This window comes from Spermophilus citellus, assembly GCF_964194105.1.
Source record: "Spermophilus citellus genome assembly, chromosome: 2".
Classification (NCBI taxonomy): domain Eukaryota; kingdom Metazoa; phylum Chordata; class Mammalia; order Rodentia; family Sciuridae; genus Spermophilus; species Spermophilus citellus.
In genome coordinates this window covers 27,647,496-27,661,715 of record NC_138183.1, presented here as the reverse complement: position 1 = coordinate 27,661,715, position 14,220 = coordinate 27,647,496, and the positions used below count along the sequence as shown (strand labels likewise).

Here is a 14,220-nt window from a genome sequence, read left to right as displayed (position 1 = left end):
GTACAGTATGTTCAGAGATAACAAGTCATTCTCGATTATTTATCCTTAGCATGTTTAGAATTTACCTTTTGCCATCTAAGATTTTAGTGAATGTTGAATAAGTTTATGAAAGATCTTAGAAAACTTTATACTTTTATAGCCTATCATTAAAAGGTGCTTTGAAAATAGTTTGGGTTGGTTTATTTATTCACTTTTGAATAGTTCAAAAGCAGGATGAAAAAGCAAAGTTTGGATGACAAACATAAATATTTTATTAGTGCTATAATAAATGAGGAATTAACTCCCCTACACACATACTTTTGTTTCTTCTCTTCAGTCCCTAAAGCTCCAGAGATAGACCCAGTGGAGTGTTTGGTGGCTGACAACTCTGTAACAGTAGCTTGGAGAATGCCAGAAGAAGATAATAAGATTGACCATTTCATACTGGAATACAGAAAAACTAATTTTGATGGACTGCCACGTGTAAAGGATGAGAGATGTTGGGAGATAATTGATAACATTAAGGGTTCTGAATATACATTGTCAGGTAAAATGACAACATCTCAACAGTCTCCTTAGAAAATAATTGTAATTATGAAAAATTTGTTATTATAAAGCTTAAAATTATTAAGTTCTTTTTATCCAAACTGACTTTTTAGATATTTATTGTAGAAGTAAATTTGTTTTAAAATATCAAGAAAACTTTGTTTTAATTACTTAAGGACATTTGTAACCTGCTAAGATAGGATACATGTAAAATAAATATGAAGTGGTATTCTGAAAATAATATTTCAGAGTTACATTTAGTTTTCCCTTTGTTTTCAGATTATATAAAAAGTTGTTAATTTTTTAGATGTACTCACTACCCCACAATTCACTGGTACTGTAAATATTATCACTTTTATTATTTAGTTTTACTTTAATGTTGATAGTTAAAGTAGAACTATGATTTGGTTTTAGAAATTTTTGTGTTGGCCTTTTGAAAGACGTTTTGAAAGATGTTTCAGAATTATACTCCATACTTGTACGTACGTTATGTGAAAATGAACCTCAGTATTATGTGTAACTAAAACAAACTAATAATTCAAAAATAATGGTTAACAAACACAAAAATAATCTCCGTATAGTGGGGACTTTAGATATTTTGGGGGCAACTATTGCCCTTGGGAGGCTGAGGCAGGAGGATTGTGAGTTCAAAGCCAGCCTCAGCAACTTAGCAAGGCCCTAAGCACCTCAGCAAGCCCTTGTCTCTAAGTAAAATATAAAAGGGCTAAGGATGTGGCTCAATGGTGAAGCAACCTTAGGTTCAATCCCTGGTACCAAAACAAAAACAGCAACAACAAAAAAAAACACAGTGTTTCATAAATATAAAAATTCCTGAGATCATCTCTTTTCCAGAAATCAAATGTGTTGTTTTGTAAATTTGTGACATCTCTCATTATATGAAGTGCTGCTTTTCATGATGCATAAAAGATTACCTTTTTATCCCTGAATTAGGAAAATCATAAATTGTATATTTTACTTCTTCTGAAGAAACTAATAGGTAAATCATGATTCCTCTTATTGCAGGCATTATCACCATTTTAACATAAATTTATACTTTCCTTAAATAAAGAGATACTTCCAAGGAGGAAAAAAAAGTCTGAAAATTCATTCTAATATTTTGGGGGATGAGTCCTTTATTTTGTGTCTGAAAATGATTTCATTTTTTCAGGCTTAAAATTTGATTCAAAATATATGAATTTCAGAGTGCGAGCTTGTAACAAGGCTGTGGCTGGAGAATATTCTGATCCAGTGACCTTAGAGACCAAAGGTAAGATTAGTAGCTATTTATACAACATGAAACATCTGAAGTTATTCAAGACTGTGACAGGAAGCATTGTGTGGCTGAATTCCTTCCCCACCTCCTCTACCACCCCACCTCTGACTTTCCCCACAATAAGAATTATAAGGCAGGGAAAATAGGACTATGGTAGTGGTTTCCATTTATGATTGTATTCATATAAGCAAAATAGACTTGAGATGATAGTGTTAACATCTAAGAACCTAAGTCATTCTAGTCTCTCAGACTAATTTGGAGTTAGTGGAAACACCCTAGTATAACATATTTGAACACTAATTTTTGCAACATTTACTAATTTGAAGGCCATAATGCCAAAGTGCTTCCCAGTTGTGACATATAGTAATTGATTAAACTCTGTACATTTTTGTAGGTACTTGGGACCTGGAGCTTCCAATGGCCTCTAGTTTATATGGCATTTGAATAGATCTTTATGCCAGAAATTTGATATGATTTGGAGGATGATATAAAAACATATCAGAATAAAACAAACTATGAGGCTTGTAAATTATTTTGTGTTTTACAGTGCTGGGAATCGAACCCAGTGTCTTCCACATTCTGGGCAAGTACTTTACTCCAGCCCCTAATGGTCCATAAATTACTGATGAGACCAACTCAGAAAAATGTCCAAAAATATCTAAAAAATAGGTGTAATTTGAGTAATTGGTTTGAATTAGCAAATGTTTTTACTTGAGAACTACAGATAACAAAGACATGCAATTACTTTGAATGACATGTTATCAAACTGAGAAGTTACTGTTGTTTTTAATGAGATTTTTACCAAAGTATTGTCATACTTGCAGGTAGATAATCTTTTCTGTATTACTTGAGCTGTTTTTAGCCCTTGTCGAGTAAAATTGCATTATTATTATATTCACCCTTAGGAGCATCATCTTTGTATTATTCCTTTTCATTATGCTTTACAGGTTGCAACCAAACTTGGACATGAATGTGGTAAATTATTGATTTTTTATGCACATTCCCTAAATTTAGAAATATGAATAGCTGGCTTATGGCTTCCTGGGAGCTGGGCTGGCTGCTTCTCTTAGCAATATCTGGATCTTACTAGTCACTCTTGACCTTGGGGTTTGTAGAGGGAGACTAAGTTGATTAGTCCTTTGAAGCATTTTTTACTGTTGAGAAAACCCCTTGAGGTGTGGGACCAGACTGAAGCTTATCCTTGAGGGCCACTAAACATTTATTCTGATCTTCAGGGAGTAACAGAATAAAATTCATTTTACATGGCTATGGGTCACGGATTTTCTGGAGTTTTTTTCATAGCATTGGCATGACTACAAATTAGAACAAGAGCTCCATAGAAGTAGTTCTACTTTTTAAAAATTACATATTAAACAATTGTTTACTAATTTGACCTGCTGTAGTCCTTTTTGGCCAACCAATAAAAATAAGCCTGTGGACAAAGATTGAAGGGAAAGGAAGAAAGATGGAGATTAAATAGTTGAGGCCTATCAAAGTTTCATATCCTGCCACTTATAGTTCTTGGTATGGAAAATAATGAAAGTTGTTTATTTGTTCTTTCAGTATATTTATTCTGGCAAGAAAGTTGTCAAAAGTGATGAGTAATAATATTTCTTATGGCTAGAATTTTTAAGATGTGTTATCATTTACTTCCTTGTAAGGATAAATGATATTATGTTAATACAAAATTTTCTATAGCCTCAAATAGTAATGACTGTGATATAATTTTATAGTATCATGAAAGCAGCTACTAACAAACATAAAACATCTGGATTCTGATTTTGGTACCCTGTTTTCACAGACTTTTAAAGATATGGAAATCAATATGTTGTATATTACAGGGCTTATCCAGGACACAGGATCTCACTTTCAAAGAAGACTTTATTTTTTAATAATGAAGCATTATTTCTTATCTTAGAGAGGCTCTATAACTTTACTGAGGTTCAATAAAAGAACAATGCCCCTCAAATAGAAATTAAAGATGATACCTCGGGCTGGGAATGTGGCTCAAGCGGTAGTGCGCTCGCCTGGAATGCGTGCGGCCCGGGTTCGATCCTCAGCACCACATACCAACAAAGATGTTGTGTCCGCCGAGAACTAAAAAAAATAAATAAATATTAAAAAAAAAAATCTCTCTCGCACTCTCTCTTTAAAAAAAAAAAAAAAAAAGCCCTTTAAAAAAAAAAAAAAAAAGATGATACCTCTTGGATTGAAACCTAGACCTTCTTGTTTGTTTTTCTTTTTCTTTTGTTTGTTCTTTTTAATCACCCATAGCAATAGGGCTCATTTTGACGTAATTATAAGCCTTCTTGTTTGGATGCTGTGTTATTCGATAAGTCTGATCACGAGTGGTTTGAAGATAGTACTTTTTTCTTGCTATCCTTGACTCCAGATTGCTGATGGCCCTTTTTTCTTCATTATAACAAACATTAGGGAACAACTTTAGGAGACCTTCTTTATCCTTAGAATTTTAATAAGCCCTTGGGAATTGATGGCACCCTCAGAGTTAAAGCCTATTTTTCTTTCTCTTAAAAAAAATGTAGATAGTGCCTCACATGCACAAGGCCATGGGTTCAATCCCCAGCAACCCCCACCCCCTGCCAATGTAGGTAGCCTGACTTGCTTAATAACTTAAATATAGAAGTTAACTCTGCTTTCTTAATGGCAGTTCATTTTGGAAATTTAGAGTCTCAGTGTTAATCTTACCTTTTAAGTAACCTGCCTATTAAGAAATTGTTTCCATTTTTACTGAAAAGCTTCATTATTTCTAGTTTCTCTAAATTTATTTCTGTTTAGATGAAGGTTTTGTAAGTTATTAACTTCCTTGTGTAGTATGACATTTACTAAAAGCTGTGTGGTCAGTAGATTTGTATTGAGAATGTGGTTTTATAAATAAAGACAATGAACAATGGCTCTGATACATAGTTGAACTTGAAGTGTTCTTTATAGGGCTGGGGATGTGGCTCAAGCGGTAGCGCGCTCGCCTGGCATGCGTGCAGCCCGGGTTCAATCCTCAGCACCACATACCAACAAAGATGTTGTGTCCGCCGAGAACTAAAAAATAAATATTAAAAAAAAAATTAAAAAGAAGTGTTCTTTATAGAACAGTGGAGGATAAAAGGATTCTTGATTAACTAGGTAAATTTCAGGCTCTCCATATGCTTTTTTTGTTGTTTGGTGATTTACACTTCAAAGACACACTGAAGCCTTAGCTAAATTAAGTAATATACTTAAGTGTGTGTGTATGTATATATATATATATATATATACTTATCAGATATTTAAATTTTGGAGGAAAATATAACAGAAGCAGATTAATAGATAGCTTTCAAAATAGAGCTTCTAGAAATTACATTTTAAAATAGAAGAAACTACTCATTGTACAGCTGTTAATACATTTCAGTGCTTTTCCCTGAGTTCTAAAAGAGGGAACCTTAATGCACTGATCTCCTAAATTAGCAGTTTGACTAAGCAAGTCTTGTGAATAGTACAGATACTTCCTGATAATACCAAATAATCTGAAAGGCATAACTTTGTTTCATGATTTTTTGTTTTTTGTTTTTGTTTTATATTAGTTGAACTTTTCACCCTTCTACTCTTTGGCATATAAATCATTTATCAGCTAGATCGATTTCCTCACTTCTGCCAGGCTACCTCCAATTTCTTCTTCGTACTCATCTTAATTTGAAACTAAGAAGTGTTTAAGTATGAAATTATTAATTATTATACTGTCAGAGAAGACGTGTGCGCCAGACTTTTACCCTGTGATTTTCTATATAATATCACTTTTTCCTTCTTAATTCCTACTAGTTTCCCTTCCTATTTACTCAAAACAATTAATTGATAACCATTGGGTATTCTAATAACAGGAAATTGAGGATACTGTGTGTTGATATAGATTCTTGTAGAACGAATAGCAGAAATACCAGTGGCCCTGAACATTGCATTGTATTATGTTAGAGTACGGGATATTTAGAGGAGAATAATGGAAAATAAGTGAGAAATTGTAAATTATAACCTAATCATTGAGAACTTTAAATGTTAGCATTAGTAATTTGAATTTTATTTTCGGTATACAGTGTTGAATCAATTGACTAGAGAAGTTATTGCTCATAGGTATGCTTCAGAAAGTGGAGATATATAATATTTTATATTGTCTCAAACAGCACTTAATTTCAGTTTGGATAATTCATCATCCCATTTGAACCTGAAAGTTGAAGATACCTTGGTAGAGTGGGATCCTACTGGAGGAAAAGGTCAAGAAAGTAAAATCAAAGGGAAAGAGAACAAGGGCAGGTAATGTAGCTCATTAAATCTGTTATATGGATAAATGCTTGTACATTAGTTCTTATTTGATAACATTAAAATTCTTATTCTGTATACCAGTATGACTTATGATACATTAGTAATTCCAAAATGAAAAATATAACATTGCTTGAATCTGTCATTAACATTTTCGTGTTACTTTTTTCTTAGTTTCTTTTCTAATCTCCTTATACTTTTAAAAAATTTCATTATCCCATTTCCTTAAAGTTATATATACGGTAACTTGAACTAATTAGATGTTCCTAGAATAATTTCTGAATATTGGGCTTATCACCTATCTCACCTAAAAGTCTGCATTAGATGACAACTTTTACAGTTTATAAAAGCCCCACAGACTTGCCCGTGATGGCGGAACCCAGTGAATCCAAGAGTCAGGCTCAAGAATCTTTTGTTATTGTCATAACTTACCTAAATAATGTCAAAGTTTGGGAACTTTTTTCTTTTTTTACACAGGAAGTTTTTGCTGAAGATGAATATCTTTGTGAGTTCTAACAATGAATTTTTTTTAAATCCTCAGCAGGCTTTTAATCTAATTTTATTATAAGAAGTTAAACTTAATTTGTAAAGCAGTCTCTTAACAGTTGCCTATTTTTATCTGACAGTGTCCATGTTACTTCACTGAAGAAACATACAAGGTGATGATCTATGTCTGTCTAGTTTTAGGACTTAGTATATCTAGCTTGGCTGAGTAATTTTTTCTTTTAACCAGTAAACAGAAGCCACTGCAGCAGGCTTCAAAGCTAAAATATTGCTCTGTGTAGACTGTCTGTATTTTTGTAGCTTATGTTTTGAATTTATAGCATTATAGTATGCTGCTTATCATTTGGATTATATTGTATAAAGATAACAAAATAAGCTTTAAAGTCTTCTTTAATTATTTTTTCTACTTTATTTATAACTGGCATCTTTCCTATTGTATTGAGTTAAATACATCTAACATTATTGCTTTGCTTTTTAAAATATTTTTAGTTGTTGATGGACCTTTATTTTATTTATTTATTTATATGTAGGACTAAGAATTGACCCCAGTGCCTTACACACATGCTAGGCAAGTGCTCTACCACTGAGCTACAATTCCAGCCCTCGCTTTTTTTTTTTTTTAATATTTATTTTTTTAGGTTAGATGGACACAACACAATGACTTTATTTTATGTGGTGCTGAGGATCGAACCCAGGTCCCGCCTGTGTTAGGCGAGCGCTCTACCGCTGAGCCACAATCCCAGTCTCCAGCCTTTGCTTTGCTTTTATTTGTATTCAACACGAAGCAAGTTTGAAATGTTCTGTATTTTATAATAATCATGCAGCTTCCAAAGTATCAAGGTTAAGAAGTAAAAGTCACTGCAGAAATTATTAGGACAGTGCCAGAAAAAAATGAATAATTTCAAATTACATGGTTAATAACATGTTTATTGAAGATACCATATATCTTTACCAGAAACCAGAATATATTCTCTTTTCAAAGTTATCTCCTCTCTTCTTTTCAGTTTATTTGTTCATTATTGGTAAAAGTGATTTTACAGTGTGCTATATATAAATTATAAAATGCTGTTGGGTTTAATAGTCTTACAAAGTTTTATTTGGTTACTTGGACGATTTTTAGACTGCTTGTATTTAGCATTGCAGGTTATATTTCTTTCTCTCTTTTCTCCTTTTAAAGGTATTTTATATGTAGGCCACTTCCAAAATGTTATACAGGTTCAGATCCCTTATTTGAAATGCTTGGGACTCAAAAAGTGCTTTGGATTTCAGATTTTTTTGGATTTTAGAATAGTTGCAAATACATAATTAATTATATTTGGTGGGGACCCAGTTCTAAATCCAGAATTCATTTATGTTTCACATATACCTTTATATACATAGGTAATTTATATAATATTTTTTAATGTATCTATATTTTGGCTGTGACTTGTCACATGAGCTCAGGTGTGGGATTTTTAATTTGTAATTATGTTGGTGCTTAAAAAGTTTCCAATGTCAGAGCATTTCAGATTTTTGGATTAGAGCTGCTCAAACTACATATATTCATTTACTTTTTTTAAAAAAAACATGGTGTCATTTTTAAAAAAAACAACTTTATTTTGTTTATTTATTTATTTACTTTTATGATGTGGTGCTGAGGATCAAACCAAGTGCCTCACACCTGCTTGGCAAGTGCTCTACCACTGAGCCACAACCCCAGCCCTCTTTCATTTTTTTATTTTTTCATACATAATTGTTCACTGTTAAATGTGTGCTGAATGTTATGGAGTTTATAGGGATAAACACTGTTCTTGCCTCAAGAAATTTGCTTTAATTCATGTAGATAAGATTGCAGAAAAAAAGCAAGATAAACATCATGTGTAAGGATAAATGTGAATAAAAGTGTTCAGAGGGGAAAGATGTCCAGAGATCTCCGGTACTGCAGTATTCATTTAGGACAGTGAGCCAAACTGAAAGTCAAGCTTTTGCTGATTTATGGTGATTAGTAAGAAGTCATGAAGGAATGAGTGGGTTCCTCCAGGGTTCCATTTTTCCCAGCAAATGACACTAGTTGGAGGTCCACTGACTCAACCCAGATCACAGTTAGAGGGTCTTCTCACTCACTGCCAGGAGGTCCCAAATAGAAAACTTCTGCTTTATGGACTTGAGAGCTAAAAAGGTAGGGACAAGAGAGTTAAAAATGGAAACATACTAAGTGAAAGGTCCTTACCGCCTTACTTGCTCTTAAGGAGGTCTTCCTGAAGGTATTTAAAAAGAATCTCAGTATAGGGTTTCCTTCCCATGGGGGGCCTTTGAATAGAGTGACAAGGCTAGGAATGCAAATAGCCCATGAGCTCACCGTTGGGGAAGAGGGTGAAATTGCAACTTCCTATAGAAATCATGATGCCCTAACTAACTATGCACCAAGTCTGGTGTAAGAAGGGCAGCCCACCCTATCCTTTGTCTTACCCCTGCAAGTCCTGTCACATAAAGCCTGTGTAATAGCCTGTGATTGAGTATGAAAGGATTTTGGCCTGGACTAGATTGCTAAGAAAAGTTATTTAGATGGTAGGATTTGGAAGACGTTTACTAAAGGAATAGTAATAAATTGCTTCTTGGGGAAGAGGGAGAATTTGTGGTATTCAGATTTGCAGTGAGAGTGGGGAACAACAAGAGGAAAAACATTTAAGCAGACTGAGTGAGTTTAAAGAACATTTTGGTACATTTGGTTGTGTAATACTCTCTAGGGTGAGAAGGGTAGGAAGGCGGACTAAATCATTTGTAGATAATATGGAAGTACATGTTGATTTTGAAGTAGGGGAATCAGAGCTAGGTTTATCTTATAATAGTGAACAAGATGAACTGGATAACAGAAAGAACATTTGGGAAACTGTAAAATAATCTGGCCCAAGGAACCTTTATGAAGCGAGGTGGGAGGTCATGTTTTTACTTAAGATGTTAATAACTATTGTACCTCTTGCAAAAATGTACTTAGAGTTGGAATGCAGCAATGGAAGAGTAACCCTTTAACTTTTCTCTGAAACTCAACTGCCATTCTCAATAGTTATGACTGTTTTCCTTTTCTCCATGCTTCCCTTTGTTTCTTTACTACTGGTAAGTCACAATTTTTTTCTTAAAAATTATTTTTCTGGCTATCAAGTGAGCTTTTACATTTTGAAGCAGTGCTAAGTAAAAATTTTGTTTATTTATACATTGTGACTTTCCTTTGCTATTTGTAACTCTGAATTACCTGGGAAATATTTTTCAAAATGCGTATTTCTTCTAAGCAGACAATTGGGCCCACTAACTGAGAAGGGAAACTGTCCTATTTTTTAAAAATTATTTTATTTATTTATGTGGTGCTAAGGATTGAACTCAGTGCCTCACACAGGCTAGGCAAGTGCTCTGCCACTGAGTTATAGCCCCAGCCCTGTCATTGTATTTTAAAAAGGTTTCCTGGTTGCTTCTGATTTTGTTGCACCTTCTCAGTTGATGATTGATAATTTATTACAAAATCCCAAAGCCCTGTGTTTCTCCAACTCAGGACTATGGTTCAGGAAAGGTTATATAGTCCTTAGTTAATAATATCACATATTCCACTTCCTTAGTTTGCATTCATTTTAGTCAAGATATTGCGCACCTACTGTGGACTGAGGATACAGAAATGAGAGATGGTTCATGGCAATTGTTAACTTCCCTTTCCATCAGCTACTCAACTGTTTCCTCATTTCCCATAGCAGCCATATACCAAGGGCCCAATATAGTAGATTGTATAATAGCTATATTTTCAACATCACCCTTTTCAACTCTGCCCCTTGTTAAGTGGGGTATTTATTAACTTCAGTGGCCCCTAGCCCTTCTGAACAGCAAAATCTGAGGTGAGGCCTAATATTTGCATTTTTAAAAGTTCCCAAAGTGGGCTAGGTATAGCTCAGTGGTAAGAGTGCTTGTGTAGCATGCACAAGTCCCAGGGTTTAATCCCAATCACAGCAAGGGAAAAAAAAAAAAGTTCCTCAAGTGGTTCTGATGGATACCCAAATTTGAGAACCACTGGTTTGGTTTATTTAATTCCTCCTCATCCCTAGTTACATATTTACTCTAACCTCTCATAATCTTTCATTTGATTCTTACCCACAGCAAAACTTCTTGACTTTTTTTTTAGCTCCATCTCTCAGTTGAAAAACAGTTGTAGTTATGACGTAATTGTAAGGTTAGTACCACTACTACTAAAAAGCACTGGGGATTGAAGTGGAGTTAGATATAATGAATAGCTAGTTACAAAACTAATTTTCTATAAATACTTATAATTAAGATTAATTAAACCAGGCATGGTGGCTCATGTCTGTAATCCCAGTGGCTCATGAGGCTGAGGCAGGAGGATCTCAGGTTCAAAGCCAGCCTCAACAATTTAGCAAGGCCTGAAGCAACTAAGCGAAAAACTCTATCTCTAAATAAAACAAGAAGGGTTGGGGATGTGACTCAGCACCCCTGGTTCAATCCTGGTGTCAAAAAAGGAAAGGATTAATTAAAACTACTTATTTTGTATAATTATCAACATTCAGAGTTGAATTAACTCGGAAGGAGGAAGATTAATGTGCAATTAATATTTTGGTGACTTTGTGAATTGGGCAATTTTTGGTGAGCTATCCTGAATGACTACTCATTTTTTTCTAGAGGAGAATTTCATTTTAGATAAGTGGTTTCAATGAACTTTTGAAGAATAATGGTAAATCATACTAAACTCATATTAAACAGATAATCTGAAGACTTAAACGTTTTTTGATACAATTTACAAACCATGTTAAGCCAGTCTTATTTTTGACCCCCTCTCTTCTTATGTCTTTCTATTGCTGTATCAAAAACAGTGGTTTTCATACTTTTTACCCCCTTTTTGTATACAACAGAGTGGTTTTTTCAAATGAAATGTTTCCAGAAGCCTGAGCTGAAAAGAGAAGAGGATTGCTGGTTCAAGTAGGGAAGGAGCCCTAGAGCAGGTGTCTTCCAGAGTCCTGTAGCAGCCTCTGTGGCATCTGTATAGTTCAGGACATGGTTTGAAAACTACCCATTTCAAAATACTTTGTCCCCCAACAGATAAAAATAATGCTACATTAAAAAAAAATTCAGAGGAAATGATTGTTATCTTTTCCCCTTAGTTTCAAGATAAAATACTTGAAAATACACAGACCTTTTATAAGGTCTTTTGTGTGTGTTGGGGAGCGTATTGGTAATTTAATCCAGAGTTGCTCTACCACTGAGCTACATCTTCAGTCTTTTTTATTTTTTGAGATATGATCTAACAAAGTTGCTGGCCTTGAACTTGTGATCCTTCTGCCTCAACCTCTGGAGTAGCTAGGAAGGTTTTTAAACATTCCTGATTAGCTTATATGAAAAGTATCAGAAAGAAAATTGTGATGCAGTGTTTTTTTCTTAATGTCAACTTAAGATGTCATTGACAGAATGTTTATAGAATTTGCTTTCTTACTACTTAATGACACCCCCCCCAAGGCATATACAAATGTTTATTTTGGAAAGTAGATAACACATTCAAGAGAGAATGGGAGCAGTCTCAAAAAAGAGATGCCTTGGGGTAAAGCAAGGAATATTCCTAGGGAGCATGTGGGCTATCTCCAGAGGGAGAGACAGCAACCCATTAGTGTGGGGAACTCATTTTTATAGAGGGCAAGTGCTAGGGGTTGAACTAGAGGTGGAGGCAGGGTGGAGCTACACAGTTTTGCACCAGTTTCCCTTTGCTAGTGCATTTCCTTAACATGGCATGGGCCAAGAGCATGTAGCTCAAGATTGACAATTGTGCTTTCTGCATGTCAATGGCTAGTGGGCATTTCCTTTAAGACTCTCTCTCTTTATCCTAAATCCCTGTGTCCTATTAATGACTTTTAATATTATATAATAAGTATTAACTTAGAAAACCTGGTTAAATCAAACTTTAAGAAATTAAAATATGTATTTATTCAGAATAATGAGTATAAATTTTTCTTCATTTCTATTTATTTGTATCCTCTGTTTTGGAGAAGGTCCCCAAAACGCTTCTAAATTTCTTCTACCCATCAAATGTTTGTTCTCCCCCTTCCCAATAGGAAGCAACTACTAACAGCCTACCTGAACACAAGTTTCAGAGAAAATTTAATCTACCTGTCCTTAATCACCTCAGTTCATGCTGTCTGTTCAAATAGAATTTATAATTAATTACTTAAGTATTTTTTTAAAGAAATATCTTTACAAAAAGAACTTTTAACACCATTTTGGAAGAATTAAACCAACTCATGTAAATGCTGTAGATATAAAGTGCTGCTTAATATCATTTACTAGATTGCAGACAAAGTAGTCCTGAATTCACTGTTTAATTCTCTGAAACTGCTTAATAAATCTGCTAACATTTACAACATTTAAGTAATGCATAATGCAGTCACTTAATCATGTAAAATGACTTTAAATCGTATCTTTATTCTTATTTTGCATTTTTATGGGATTTTTATTACAATATTATTTGATAGCTTATTAAAATTTACTAAGTTGATTTCTCCTTAGGAAGAAAAATTCTAATGCAAATATATTGAAAAAGTGTTATTTTTTCTTTTTAGTAGTAAGAATATACATTTCCCCATTTTTTAATAGCAGAAATGCTTTATAATACTTGATAAGCTTGTGCATGGATTTGTACAAGTGCTTTTTCTCTTTTTAAGAAGAAAAGATCGAGATCAAAAATACCTACTGCTAATAAAAAAGATTACTTAGTTATGATTATAAGAAATCTAGCTTTCCATTCCTTTCTTTTATTAGTGCATATTAATTTTACAACATGATGGGTTTCATTGTGGTATATTCTTGACTTTGCTTTATTTAAATTTAGTTGCAAATATATAAGCTGTAACCCAATTTCTTTCTTGATTTTTTTTCTTTCAGTTAATCTTGTCTCATTTTGGCATTGTTTCTCGTTTCAACTGTGTGTTCTTTGTATAAATCTTGCTCAGTCTGCATGACATTAGTATTTTCTGCCTGCTTTGTATTAATGGCTTCTTACATTTGAATGTTTATAATTGGCAGTTCTCGTCAATAATAATTCAAATTAAATGATGCTGTTTCTGCAACATAATTAGAAATATTTTTAAACATTATTTCCATAATATGTAATTTTAATTTATGAAACATTTCCAACATAAAATACTTGTTTTTCTTTTTTTTCCTATTTATATAGAAGTGGTACACCATCCCCCAAACGGACATCCGTAGGTTCCAGGCCACCAGCAGTAAGAGGCAGCAGAGACCGTTTTACTGGGGAATCATACACAGTGCTAGGTAGGATAAAACAATAACTCTTCACAGTCTCAAATTAAAGGCACCACAGCCACACTGATAAATTTTCTACTCCTCAGAGCTAGAGCATTTTCCTGTGTATTGAATGAATCTTTGCAGAGGTTTATCCCTATTGAAGCTTAATTACTTGGGGGCTTTTGAAATTTACTCATTAGTGATACTTTTAAAATTCTTATTTTAACTTACTAGTGATTCCTAATATATGTATAACCCTTGAGAGGTTGGTAAGGAAGAAAATTCTGAAGAATTTTGTACTCAGGGGAAAAAAAACCCACAAAAGTAAAGTTAAGCAAGTACTCTGCATT

General features: G+C 33.7%; 1 protein-coding gene across 4 annotated transcripts in view; it reads left to right on the top strand.

Moving 5' to 3' along the window:
• The window catches only part of FSD1L (fibronectin type III and SPRY domain containing 1 like), a 71,695-nt gene that overhangs the window by 41,781 nt on the left and 15,694 nt on the right, over positions 1-14,220 (top strand). For 2 of the 4 annotated variants that reach the window (XM_081278639.1, XM_081278637.1), the window contains 6 exons: positions 317-526; positions 1,694-1,792; positions 5,965-6,094; positions 6,727-6,759; positions 10,746-10,793; positions 13,797-13,897. In XM_081278639.1, the coding sequence (XP_081134765.1) occupies positions 317-526; positions 1,694-1,792; positions 5,965-6,094; positions 6,727-6,759; positions 10,746-10,793; positions 13,797-13,897 (621 nt within the window). The remainder of the gene's footprint in view (positions 1-316; positions 527-1,693; positions 1,793-5,964; positions 6,095-6,726; positions 6,760-10,745; positions 10,794-13,796; positions 13,898-14,220) is intronic. The other 2 variants (XM_081278638.1, XM_081278640.1) reach the window with 2 other exon arrangements.